This window comes from Trichomonascus vanleenenianus, assembly GCF_965637985.1.
Source record: "Trichomonascus vanleenenianus strain CLIB 3782 genome assembly, contig: TRVA0_004S, whole genome shotgun sequence".
NCBI classification, from domain to species: domain Eukaryota; kingdom Fungi; phylum Ascomycota; class Dipodascomycetes; order Dipodascales; family Trichomonascaceae; genus Blastobotrys; species Blastobotrys vanleenenianus.
Genome location: NW_027481883.1, coordinates 14,088 through 28,247, shown reverse-complemented (window position 1 = coordinate 28,247; position 14,160 = coordinate 14,088). Strand labels below are relative to the sequence as shown.

Sequence of the window (14,160 nt, the reverse complement as noted above, 5' to 3'; positions counted from 1 at the left end):
GTAGCTCCGCTTCGCGGAGTAAAGCTTAGAAGTACAAAAAGAATAAATATTACAAGATCTTTTTTTTGCATTATGCATCGTCGTCGTTTGGTTCGTCGTTAGTGGTGGCTGGCATCTCTTCGGGCGGAATCGCCGTCAGGTGGTCTTTCAGCAAGGCGTTCATGCCAAAGGAACTGACCTTGGCGCCAAAGATTTTTTGCATACGCTCGTCGCATAGAATCTCCCGCCCGTCCGCCGGATTCTGCAGCTTGTGCTCTTTGATATAGACCCACAATCGCTTGACAACCTGCGGACGGCTGAGAATCGGCTCACCAACTAAGTCAACCAGCTCCGGACTCAATCGCAGGGGCTTGTTGAACCCGCCCGTAGGCGCTTTGCGCTTCTTCTTAGCAGCGTCTCCGCTGTCGTCTGGCGTCCGCGTCTGGCGCTTTCGTGAATTAGTCCGAGGCTCTCGCTTGTTCAGCGTGCTCTGGAGCTGTGCCGCCATCATGGCGTCGTGACGCATCTGCTCCTCCTTTATACGATCCTCGTTATACGTAGTGAGACGCTCCTGGAACTTGACAAACCGGTCCATGATCAAATCGTCCATAGGCTTCTTGTATTCCGTCAGATCCACCCCAAAGAGCTCTTGGATGGCCCGTCGCAGCTTCCGCGCCGAAATCTTCTCCAGGTCGGAGACTCCGAGGATAGCCTACTATGCGTTAGTTGGAATTGTCATATGCATTGTCCTCTCCCACTTACATCAATGGTAGGTATGTATTGGTCACCTTTGAACTGCATTGGAGTGTTCCATTTGCCGGGGCTTGGTGGAAATCGGAACACTCACGTTGGGATATGCATCCCTCTACCAAAAACTCAAACACCGGCGGGTTCACATAAACGCGAAAGCTAACGCGATTGGATCCTGTGAGCACGACGAGAATATATGTAACACCAAATATATTCAAATCAAACCTAAAATAAATAAAATAAACGTAATAAAAATCAGTATAAAGCTGTTAGAGATAAGGCATCCAGAGGTTGTCAGTAAGCGCGAGGTGCCGTGGATTCACCGCCTGTGAAATAAGGTCCATGATGGTCTGGTTGGCGGGAATGTTGCCCTGGCCGTGCTGTGCCAGAGACATAGCTCGCTTGACAATCGCTTCCACATTGACTTTGACAATATCCCGCAATTGCTGGTCTTGAACGCTCGGTCGATGCTGCTGCGTGTACCAGGAAATGAGCTCGTCTCTCACAAAGATGGAGAGGTACTGGTCCAGATCAAACTCAGGCTCGGTGAGGCCCTTGGCAATGATCATGATAGCCATGGAGTAGAGACCCTCAAGGCTCGTCGGGCCCATAAGCGTCTGGATGTTCGGGGTCAGTCGGAACGGTACCGGTTCGCCATTCTGGAAGGTCGGAGCATTCTTCGAAGGCGGCAAAGCTGTTGCACTCTTGTTAGTAACGACAACCTCCAAAAAAATACAGTTATACTTACTTGGAAGCATCTCAGTGGCACAAGCATTGCCAGATCCCGTATTGATGAGGAATTTATGTGGATATCGATTGTTGATGCACATGAGGAAAGTCATAAACGTAATCCCCGCATACTGGTATGAGAATTGCTTTCGGAACAACCAGAAATCGGCAAAGGAGCCATATGCGTCCATGAAGTACTAGTTGGAAATGTTAGTAAAAGGCAAACAAAAAAAGGCAAAGGAATGATGAACTTACATCTCGGAAAACAGTCGTTGGAACTAGACTGCTTTGAATGGCGGTCAGAATCTCTGTTTTCACAGCACCAACATCGGGCTTCGGTAGCGACGGGTCGAACGCAGCTCGTAGCTTCTGCATCGCCAAGTCCATCGGCGCATCTCTCGACTGGCCAGCTCGTCGGCAATAGTCCTCGTAGATCGCCTGCATGGAGATATTCCGCGAGTCATCCTGCACAATACGAATGTGCGGAGTAAGTGGGACGGCAACTGGCAGAGTGAACTGCAGGTACCGGCTCTTGCTTTCCTTTCGTCGAGCAATCACACTGTTGAGAATCTTAAACAGCTGCGTAACCCTCTCCTCTCGCCGCGAGTGACGTGCAGCCGGGTACTGTACGGCAAACGGATGAAGCGAACCGTCGTGACCAAGCAGCGTAATACGTCGGTAGCACGTACCAGACCCTCGCACCACATCAACACTAGGCATGAACCGCTCAATCTTGACAAAGTGCGTATTGTTGTCCCTGAGCTCGAAATACTGGCCAGGGACCTCAATGTCCTCAAACTTTTGGTAGTGGAACTCGCTCAGGTGCGGACTCAGCGACTCAAGGTTGATCTTTTGTGGACGCGAGTCAAGTTTCTCTTCAAATCGATCTCGCCACAGCCGCAACTTCATAACATACTTTTCGAGATTCGGCTTCTCCTTAACAAAGTCTGCCTCAAAGGCAGTCTTGATGTGCTTCGGCAGAACGGACTCGGCAAACCGCGTAATGTTACTCTCAGTAGCCGGAGGCAGTTTAGCATCTTCTTTAGGGTATGTGAGCCGGCCCATGTACTGAATACCGTCGTTGAGGAGCGCCACAATGAGTCTATAGGCATCCTCATCAACCGGGCACTTAAACCGCTGATAGATCTGATCCACAAAGGTCTCAAGAGACAGTGCCAGCAATGGGTAGGCCGTTTTCAAAATACCCATAATCTCGTCCACATACTCCCACGGTTGTCTCTGGGCACTGCCTCGATTGCTGGTACCCTGTACACTAGTTGCCACATTGACCGTAGCATTGGAGCCCGGAGTGCCCGCATTGTAAGCAGGGGAGTTGACATTAACTGGAGAATTTGTAGCCGAACCAGAGCCACTATTGACAGCTCTGTTGACGGGCTGGTTGGTCTGACCGCTTGGTTGGGGGCTAGCAGACGACTGACTCGGGTTCCTTGCAGCTGCAGCTGTAGCTGCCTGTTGAGCCTGGCGCTGAACAACGCTGTAATCCTCCTTTGTAGTGCGCAAATGGAAGTGAAGCGCCTGAGGATAAGTCTTCGCAATCTTAATCAAGATGACACGGGCAATGTTTGCTTCCTTGTGTGCCAGAGAAGTCAGCAGCTGAGGTATATAAGTAATCCAGTACCACACAGGGATCTCACCTCGATAATTCTCAAACGCCTGGGCGATCGAGCCATTCGGGTCGTCCAAACTAATCAGCCACAAGATCCGGCCAAGAAGCTTTCTGGTTTTGGCGTTCTTATACAACCCCGCCGCCTGCAGATAACAGCTAATCGCGTTCGCAGCGTAAAGCAACTCTTCTGGATGTTCCTTGAACCTTCGGTCGTTGAAGTAGCCCCATTCGGCCCATGCCTTTGGCAAATACAAGTCGATCTGTACTGCGTTGGAGAATGCCTGATTCGCATCTTCCTGAACTCCAAGCTTCGCAAGGAACATACCCTTGAGGGTGAAGAACTCCGCCTTCTGCTGAGCGCCAAAGTATACCAAATTGGTGTTGCTAATAACGTCCAAACCAGTGTTCAACTCCTTTGGATTCTGGTAGTGACACTTAGCCTGCTCCCGCAGCTTTAAGAATGCCTCCTGGATCTCAATGTTTGGAAGCGTATAGATTTTCGCAAGCTGATTGATGCAAACTTCTGGCATATTATGCTTTCTGGCAACATGAGCGAATCGGTTAATAATCCATGCTATCTCGTGATATCCTCGGTAGGCATACGAGTTCGTTGAGTTGTTTCCTCCGTTAGCCTGCTGCAGTGCCGGAATCAATGGCAAATACGTCTTGTTGATAACACTGAAGGCGTGCTGTCGCCAGGTAGCAAGGTCGCCCCAAATGTTGATATCATCCCAGAAGTTGGGGAGCCTCTCTCGCCACGCTTGTAAAACGCCCTTCAGTTCCTGGGATTTCTGGTCCAGATTCTGAGCTGTGGTCTGTTGCAGAGACAAATAAACCTGGCTCGCTTCCATGAACTCAACGTATTGCTGGAAGGTATGCAGCAGTGGAATATGTGCTCCAGTTATGGACTTCGACGGCAGGCCATACCACTTTCGCAGAGCAAGTTGGATTCCCTCGTCGCAATATCGCGATAAGTCCTGAATAGACTCCGCCTTCTGACCATAAGCCTGCAGGCACAAGAAAGTCTCAAACACCTGTCGTCGTGGAGTTGGAACATCCATAACTGTCTTAATTGACTGTTCAAGAGGCTCCTTATCAGCAGTCCAATCAGCAACACGCCAACCGCATTCAAGGAGCAAGTCAGTGAAGCCCTCGTGCTTTGCCAACTCAGTCAAAATCTCCCATTGCTGCAACTTCTGAGTGCATAGAATCCAATGGTCTTCCCACAAATAATACTCCGACTCGCCATAAGGCAAAACACCGGACCGCGCTTTGATTTGTGCTGCTTCGTACATCTGCAGCGCTCGCGACCACATACCGCACTGCTCATATGACAATCCAGTGTTCGTCTCCGTGTACTTTGCTCGTCGTCTCCACAAGCCATAGAACATATCATTCTCTTGGAGACCCGCATACATCTCAACCAGTGCATCGAGGTTGCTCTCAGCGACCTTAGCAGAGTCTGTGTGCGGATTGGATTCAATCTGCTCCATTATCTGAATGGCTGAGTACCATCCATTGAATTGCTGACCGAGGAACTTGACCAAGTGCGGAGGGAGATGCTCTTTGGCAGCGCCGCAGCCTTCAAGCAAAGTTTGAATTACATTCGGTCTCCTGTCGATCTGACGATTGTGGTATTCTTTTGACAGCAGCGTGATTAGAGCTCGAAGAAGCTCAGACTTCTCCCGATTGGGTATAGCAGAATGTAGTACAGGGAAAATGTTTACCCACATGGCATGGCTCAGCTCCACAGACTGATACTGTAGCTCAATTAGAGGCTCAAATAGAGCCTTTGCCGTGGTGCTGTGAACATTGTTTATGAACTCAAGTCGTCGAGCAAGCAAACCATCTAAGCCTTCTGCTTTTTCTTGAGTCTCGCTATCAACATCCATCTGTTCAATGTCGCCATCTTTCTCGACCGCTGTAACTATCCCACCCAATGGGGCCAGCTGGTAATCCGTTGCTGATAGCGAAATAGGAATAGTGGTATCCATTCCACCGTACAACAACTGCAGTGCTTGGTTTATCCAGTGGTAATCAGACAGCGACTCCCAATTCTGGTCGGCCAAAATATAAGTCAGGCGTTTAAGAATGTTGTTGTCAAGTGAATCGCTGAGGATCGACATCAGTCCCTTTCTCGTTTTGATATCTTCCAGTCGAGTGCCAATCATAAATGGATGCTCCATGCGTACGGAGAGCTCGGAGCGGTTGAGATCTGGGCTCTCATAAATCTCCATCACAACTTCATAGAACAGCCGAGTCAGCTCTTTATCACCGTGAGCCTCGAAGGAAAGCATCTTTCCAAGAATGGCCGCTTTTTCCTTCGTGGTCGGGAAGAGATCGGTCTTCGAAAATACCCACTTCCTGGTGCACTCGATGACCTTTGTACACAGTTGCTTATCATTAGACCGCTCAATCAACTGTGCTAGCAAAGACAAAAAGACTCGTCGCTGATCTCCCAGGTATGATATTCTCAGCGAGGAAAGTTCCACCGTCTTAATCAGCAATTTGACAGTCCGTTGGGACTCTGCCTCGATATCAACAACGGTGCTGCTAGCTTGTGATAGGCCTGCAGAATTAGTGGTATTAGGTCCATTAGTTGTATCATCTGATCCACGTGAGAGATGTTCCTTGCAAAGCTTTCCAAACACCTTCATCAAAGATGGCAGGATAGGATCAATACTCTGTGGGTCATAATTCGCCAGGGTTGACGCCAAAGTGATACCTGCAAAAGCAGCACCGTTACTCAAATGCTCCGAGACGGCATCATTAATCATCTTAATGAATGAAGTAGCACCCTCTGGAATATCTTCATCATCACCAATCTCTGCCTTAAGGGCGGTCAGGACGATGGACACAACCTTCTCGCAAGTCGCTTGAATTTCTAGCAATAGTTAGCACGGCAAATATCGAAAAACACAACAATCAACATACCAATATTGTCCGACTTGACACTCTTTTCCAATAACCTCTCCAAATGATTCACGTTTTCCAGTACCCAAGCGTCGTCGCGCTTGCTTGACGTAATACTAATAACTTCCAATGCATTCAATGCAAGAGCGATGGATTGCGGATCATTCATGTCGTTATGAATCAGAGACCTCTCAAAAAAGGTTAGCTTAACTGAGACCTCGGGCCAATGATCGTCGCTTAAAAGCTCAGAGAGTATGCTAAGGATTCGTTGACCAAGAGCATTCTCCGAAACCTTGTGGTGCGACATGCAAACAAATCGAATCAAATAAGTCACACAGGCTTCTCGCTGGTGGAATGGAACTGTATAAGTCTGGGACATAGACTCAACTGCTGGCTGATCCCCTTCAACTTCGCTCTTTGCCTTGGACTCTGGAGTCTGTTGCTCTTTGGCCATGTTTTCCCACTTCAGAATGAGCTCTGCAAGTTCCACTGCAAGAACATGGTTCTCACTCTGTTGAGAATTGACAAACGCAAGCTTCGGCAGCGCTGAGATAATTGTTGCGACAAAGTGGTCCCGATATTCAAAGAAGAGGGAGGGATATCGAACAATAAACTGGTAAATGTTAACCACTTGTCCCACATTGTGGCCATCCTCGCTAAGAACCTTTCGTGGATATTTAGCCCACAACGGCGCCTGGATTCGCTTAGGCAGGACTGGGGCCATCAGATCCAAAGACTGTTTCACCAGGTTTCGGGCCTCATTCTGGTTCGTCTTCAAAAGCGCATTATAGATTTGGCCAACAATCTTCGCCAGCGTATCATAGGCAGCAATGAAGCATGCTATGAGCACATACGCAGACTGCTTCGAAACAATATCTTCCAGCTTGATGAAGTTCCATCCAAACTTGATAATATCCTTTCGAGAATCAGCAACAAGCTTAGGACCATATCGAATAAGCAATGCCGACATCTTCAGTAGCTCAAACTTGTAATGATCGATGGTACCATTGCACTCCTCACCTGCTGTGTCCGGTCCCGTTGGTCTCCAAATTCGAGAATGGACTAAATCCAACCATATGCTATTGTTTTTGGCAGTTCCAGTAGCTTTGTCCAGGAGTTTGCTCAGATCGCCGTGTCGATATCCCTCGACTATCAGAATCGGGTTGACAATAAACTTAAATATGAATGCTCGAGTGTTGGAGTGGCAGGATTTACCAGTTGCTACCTCGATACTTTTGCTCAAGTACATCTTTCGGATCTGGTAGTCAGTAGAAGACACCACCCTGTTGAACAAGAAATCATGCATTTCGCTTGATAGCTTGGCACTAGGCGAAAGGATGCAATTCAATGCAGAAAAAACAAACGGCACGTCATCAGGAGAACTTTCAAAGTAGCTAACCATGAGAGATTGAAGCCCTTGAAGTCCTTGCTCAACCTGAAGACATAGCGGACTGGTTGGAGGAACAGTAGCCGCAGTACTGGTGATCTCCATTGTTCGTGAACTGAGCTGCTCTAACACTTCCTTCTGCGAGCTGATAAAAGTGTAATCGTTTTTGGAGAGAGCACCCATAATACCAATTAAATTGCACACAGCAGTAGCTCTCTCCGTAGGCTGCATATCGCTATCCAGCGCTTTCTCAACGATTTGTCCAAAATGTTCCTTAGTGTAAGTCCTTAGTTGTTCGCAGAACTTGGAGCTCATAAATGTGACGAAGTACTTCCCATGATTCCTTTCTGCAATCTTAGGAGTAAAGAACTCAAATGCTTGCTGACTGTACTTGTTCATGAACTTTGCGATGGGCTCCTGGAATGGAGAGTACTGTTGTCGTCGCAAATTATTCTCCAAAAAAATTAGCACCTGTACCAGCTCGGGCATGAAGATATAAGCTCGATTAGGGAGCAAATGGAATATGTTCAATATGGCAACAATAATCCGAATGCTTTGATGGCTAGTGAGAGTCTTCGCCGAAATGACATGGAGTTGTATAGGATCAGCCCAAGAACGTAGATGGTCCAGGAGCTTCTTTCCAATTTCCACTTTGAAGTACGAGGTCATCAGTTCCAGCAGACGAGCAAGACCCTCCAAACCAGCCACTGTGAGTCTCTTGTGGTCAGATAGATTCATCAATATCGGTTTGAGACCATTTTGAAGTAAATCCTTTGGAAGCTTTCCGCTATTTGACAGTGCCGCGGCCAAACCAACGTGCGCAGCATCCACGACTTCACTAGATTGCGAGTACAATGTCTTGAAGAATACTTCCAAAATGCTGCCCCTTGCTGCGGACTGTGGTTGCTGCAGCTCTTCAAATGTCGTGAGTGAAAGTGATAGCAGCTTGATACATACTATTCGGAGTTGAACTAGCTGCTTGGCCGTCCTGTGTTCGAAGGCTCTATTAGCCGTAGTCAACGAATCGTCTTCGGCGCCAACAAGGGCAAGAGCCTCCATCATCAATCGATTGAACTCGTCGTTGAACTCGATAAACGTTCCTGGAAGGCCAAGACAATAAGTAATTGCGTCAATATGGCCAATCTGCATTGGGAAGGGTAAAGCACGCAAAGGCTTACCAAAAATCGGCTTTAAAAGGACTTGCTTCACCTCCTTCATTATCTCTGCCACTGGTTTCTTTGCTGCGTCTGCGAGAATTGCCAGCGCCTTCTTTGACGTTTCCCGCACAGATTCGTTAGCATTGCCGAGCTCATACGTCAGAAATCCAGAAATTTGCTTGAATGCCCTATCCTCTAGCTTCTCTTCCGACAAATTCTGGTTACATTCCTTGAGCACATAGAAAAGCAGCTCCTTAGCGTCCTCCTTCACGGCGCCGGGAACATCCGATGGCACATCCTTAAGGACGAACAGCATGGTCCTAACAAATTCGATTTGCCGGGATGCAAAGAATGGCAGCGATAATGCGAGATCCTTAATGATTACTTTGAGACCCAAGCAAGCACCAGCCTTTCTGTAATATTCCTGTTCAAAGCATGTATGCGACAACTTTCCATAAAGTGCTCTAAACATAGGCAATTTGTGAGCCTCGACGGACGAGCCAAACATTGCAACTCCGGTGTCATAAATATACCGAATCGCTTTGAGACCAGACTCCCGGATAGAACTGTTGAAATGGCAAAGAGCTGATATTACGGCATCAAGAATGGACCTCGGATCGATGCGTGATTCACCCTCGTGGTCATCAATGCTAAACGTCCGCATGCTCTTTCTCTTCTCCGTCAAATAATCTCCAAGTTCAAGAATTGTCATATGCTCACACAAATTTTTAATAAAGGAAAGAGCTTCCTCTCTAATCTCCTCCACTGAGGTGGCAATGAAAATGCTTTCCAAAATCTTTTTCACCAGTTCGCTTTGAAGTCGATTCTTGGTAGGGTTTGGCTTTGAAGATTCAGGCAAGGGCTTGAGGTCAGTTGTCCAATCATCCTCGACGAGCGAAGTCTTGACACACTTCACCACGATTTCCTCAAAGTTGCTCGGAAGAGGTTCACTATCAATAAATAACTTCATCACACATGCAAGGTATTCGTAAGCCTTCCTTTTGTAATGAACATCAAGCCTAACATCATCAAGCACTTGCATGGCAGTGTTGATAGCCGGCATCAACGTCACTGGCTTTCTATCCAAAATGCCGTTTAGTGAAACTACCACATCCAACTTCTGGTTAGTCAACGATAACCCATCAAGGTTGTGAGGCGGCTTAAGGAAACGTCGATTTCGGCCACCCAATTTGCCCAGAACTCGGAGTGTCGTATGCGAGTGTTGATGTGTATATGGCAGAGGACGCAAGTGCTTCCACAACGCCGTCATAACCTCCTCGATTACCGGTTCGATAATGGGGTCAAAGTATTCGGCCGTCAAGTTATCAACACACAGCTCAAGTGTTCGCAAACCCTGAGATACCAGCTCCTGGTTGCCATTCAATGCAATAACCAACGGTCGCATCAAGTAACTCAAATGAGGGACCAACACGCTTAGTCTTACTGGAACCGTGAGGCAAAGTTCAACGTAAATGTCCCTCTCCTGTGGCCGTCGTGCAGTTGAAATCAATCTGTTCAGTGATTCAAGCAGTACTTGGAGAAGAGGTAGAACTTCCTTATAAAGCATCTCGAACCTACCACCACCTATGCTTCGGAAAAGAGTTCGTAGCAAATTGAAGTAAATCAGTGGCTCCTTGGCAGTAGTAGCCAGTTCCATAGAGCCAATAATCAAATCCCGGAGATGCGATAGGAGTACCGTTTCATTGGCAGCAGGGAACAGAGTCACAGCCATGAAGCAGAGCTTGAGCAGCCGTATCAGAATATTAGATTTGACTGGATCACCTTCGCCCAACTCGGGAAGCTTGTCCTTGAGGAATGCTAAAAGGAGACCCGAGAAATTGGCCGAAGTTGCCTCGCTGGCAAGGAAAAATTGGGGAATATGAAGCAAGGCCGGATTCTCAAACATTGCTTCGTAGAGGAACGGCAATTCAGCGCCCACCAATTCATTGAAGGAAGCCGGATCAATATGGATGAAGATAGTAGCAAAGGCCTCCATCAAATCCTTCTCATCCTTGGTGCTTGAGATTAGAGGGCTAGGACCAGTCGCATCCAGACCTTGTCGCGCAACCTCGTCCTGCTGTTGTGAAGAATCTTTAGTGACAGCAAAGAACAAATGTCCCGAGATGCCCTCTCTGAACAACTGACGGAAGATAGTGATCTGTTCATATGTGAATAGACGCGCAGACTCCTGCCACTGCTGTGCTGGGTAGTCAGGAGATGGTGGCGGAGGATTGCATGACTTCAAGCCGAACATGACGGTCTTTAAAAAGTTCATCAAGTTTTTGAAGATATATCGAGCATCTTTGAGTTCACTACTGTTAGTTGGCTCAGAATGGATATGAATTACAGACTCATGCAGAACGTCATAGAAATCCATCTCCTCCCTAGGGATTTCAATATCCATCTTATCTTCGTCGAGCTGCTCAGATTTAACTTCCTTCTTTGGCTCAGCCTGCTGGTGCTTCTTCATAACATGTCTGTAGCTTCTATTGAGAGAAGCAAACCGCTCAACAAAGGCATTCAGGATGAGCACCATAATCTCACGACCTTCTTGCTTATCGGGGAGCTTCATGATCCTCTCCACAAGATTAAGCAGCAGCTTAGCGCTCATAATCTGGAAGCTGGTAGCCAACGTGTTGTCCTGCATGTTCTTGCAATACACACGAACGACCTTCCAAATCTGCTCCGGCTTAAGTTCGCTCCGAACGTGGTGCACTAAGTCTGCCATAGTGCTATAGGCAAGCGGTCGAAGCGTCTCGTGAACGGTAAGTCCATCACCAATCAGAACCTTTTCACTGAGCAGAATATCAACTTTAGGAATAAAGATGGTTCTGAAATCAGTCGACAGGATGTGCCGGGTAGCAACCAGCAATTCTTTTCGAGCCGCAGACAGCTCGCATGGGCAGTCCTGTAGCAGGCGAACCACAAAATCAGGAATCTTCTGATGATGTGGCCGTAAGGCGGCCGGGAACCCTCTAAGCGCATAGGCCAAGAATGACATCGTCTTAACCTGGGCCACGATGAATTCGCCGTATACGGCTCGGTTTTTGATCTGCGGTGAAATGGATGTTTGGATCTCACCCTTAGCCACAGCGGCCTGGTGAGCCTTCGCCTGTGGAGCCGCCTGCAAAGAGAGCATCTCAACGATATGCGGAATGAAGGCATTGAGAGATGCAGCGGCAATCTGCTTATGAGTCGAATAGAGCAGCACGATAATTATTGGACACTCGGTAAGAACTTTGAAGCTCTGCATAGATTTTGGTAGAAGTTTGGCCGACGTTTCAGACCCAAAATCCGAGCCAGTAGTTGGTGACAATGGTCGTGGAGACTGGAAAGACAAGACGGGAGGGGTTCCTGACTGCTGCTGTTGTTGCTGCTGAGGAGACGCGCTGAAAAGTTCCTTTACCACTTGAGGAATGTTTTTATAAATGTCCATGACCAAATCAAGGAATGGCTGAACTTGGTCAAACAGAAATGCCTTATACGCACGGTGGAGAGAGGTCAAGATCTTCATGCACAGCACGCCGTTATCTTCGTTCTCATTTCGCAGCAGGTTCATGACGAGCTTGAGGATCTCTGGAGCCCTGGGCTTCAACGTCTCATTAGTTTGCAAGCGGAGTATAATATCAAGCAAGCAACTTCGTAATCTCTATAATCAAGTCGGCGTTAGTACTTTGCTATCGATTAAAGATTCCCTCAGTCACACGTACCTGCTCGGGAGACGACGATGTAAAGCTTATCGGTACAGTTTCCAATAACTTCAAGATTTCTGGAAGCACTTTAGATAAGAATTGTTCATATTCGTTCGCAGCCATGAACCCATCAATCCCATCGCGGATATCAGAGGCAATCGCCAGTTTTTGCCGATAATCTATCAACCACGCGTCGCGTATGTTAGCATTCAACCCCTTCTCCAAAAACACCTTCTTTCACAAGATACATACCAACATTTGCATCAGCTAGACGCGACACAAGCGTCTCGATATTGGACGCGCCCATCTTTTTAGTATATCGTACAGGTCCTCTAGAGGCGACCACGCTCGGTTACCCCACTACTCACGGTGCGATCTACTACTTCTGATCTTGCACCTGGCGCTAGAGTAACAATATTTCAGAAGAGCACTTCGAAGTTGGTCCGTAACCGTCCACGTAGTGTGTATCTTCGTAATTGAAGATACTACTTGGTCTGCTGAGTCGGCGAAGGATTGGTGTCGTACCTGCTAGGGGACTGAGGTCTCGAGAGTCGAAAAATCAAAAAGTGCGAGACGTCTCTGACCCTTTTTGCTTAGTCATTCATGGGTTAGGGTTTTGTGCGGCGTGCGGCGTGCGGCTGTTAGCGTTTAATCACAGCAAATTTTTGAACTGCATGCAGTCGCTATACAAATTCTAAACTAATGTTTTTATCTCAGCTAAAGATCAGTAATTGAATAGTCCAAGCGTCAGTTTGCATTTGAGGAAGCATGCCCCAACTGCACACATTCAAGCGCATTGTAAATATTCAAGTGAATGCTACGGCTTATATGAAGAACTGTAATAGCTGCAATAGTCTGCTGTATTGGACAAGTTTTTTTACCAATAAATAAGTACTACACATTGCGTACGGATGTAAATGGACCGTTGTTGAAGCTATGCTAACACTGGCTTATCCATAATTGGCAGTTGTTAAACAATACTGTAAAGTTGGAAATATTTAATGCTGAGGATTTAACCTGCGAAAATGGTCAAATTGAAGTCAATTTCTATTAACCTTTACATTAACTTGCAAAGAATAAGTGTTACCGAATAGCAGATAACTTATATATTTTTGCAAAACTTTTTAGCAGATCCACTGGTAACTGATAGTGAAAGAAGACACTACGGAACAATACTTTTGTAGAAGAAAGCTACTGCCAAAAATTGCGGAGGGCACGAAGTTCTATCCAAAAAGAAAAGTTCAGTCGGAATGCTACAGTCCATTTAAAACCCCGTGATGGCTGACATAAATGCTGCAATACTGGTACGTACGATGCCTGGCAACCTATTTAATATTTTTTATAAAGTACGTATCACGGAGCTGAGCGCAGCTGTTTAAAATACAGTACCTGTATCGGCAATCTTAAGATATTATGAAATACGTGCATCCATGCATTCTGCCCCCATGTGGTCCGGCAGAACAAATCTCACGGATGCACAGCCAAAAATGTAGCCATCAGTCAGTCAATAGGTACATATCTATAATCTGAAATTGCTACCGGTACTCCACACTTCTAATCATCTGCACCCGATGCGCTTGAGATTGCGATGTCTTGGATGGGACGGATACGGGTGTTCAGCACTGTACTGCACTTGGCGGGCGTCATTATGCAGCCGCACATGTGCAGGATTAGGCTCCATTCCTCAAGTGGAGGAACCTCCGTCGCGTTCAATTTGCTACTGTATTCTGAAAGTCCAGTATACAGCGAGGCTGGCGTTATACAAATACAGCTTTACCATTAAATGGGTTTAATGATAGAACTCCTTATTTCGCAGATCTAACATGCCGTTTTTATGTTGCGCATGTGGGTGTGTCAATGCCTGAGATGTGCAGCTGTCAAACACTCAACATCCTTGTCGGTTCAACTAATCCTTGTACCGTACAG

General features: G+C 47.0%; 2 protein-coding genes across 2 annotated transcripts; both read right to left on the bottom strand.

Moving 5' to 3' along the window:
- Nucleotides 1–70: 70 nt before the first annotated feature.
- Nucleotides 71–780, bottom strand: TRI1 (protein Tri1p; the record flags this gene model as incomplete). Its single annotated transcript, XM_076682605.1, has 2 exons — nt 71–691; nt 742–780. 2 exons carry the CDS (start codon nt 778–780, stop codon nt 71–73), a joined length of 660 nt encoding a protein of 219 aa, XP_076542967.1.
- A 218-nt stretch (nt 781–998) lies between these two features.
- TRA1 (histone acetyltransferase TRA1) lies at nt 999–12,541 on the bottom strand (the record flags this gene model as incomplete). Its single annotated transcript, XM_076682604.1, has 6 exons — nt 999–1,423; nt 1,478–1,655; nt 1,714–5,969; nt 6,020–12,191; nt 12,253–12,413; nt 12,487–12,541. 6 exons carry the CDS (start codon nt 12,539–12,541, stop codon nt 999–1,001), a joined length of 11,247 nt encoding a protein of 3,748 aa, XP_076542966.1.
- Nucleotides 12,542–14,160: the final 1,619 nt, after the last annotated feature.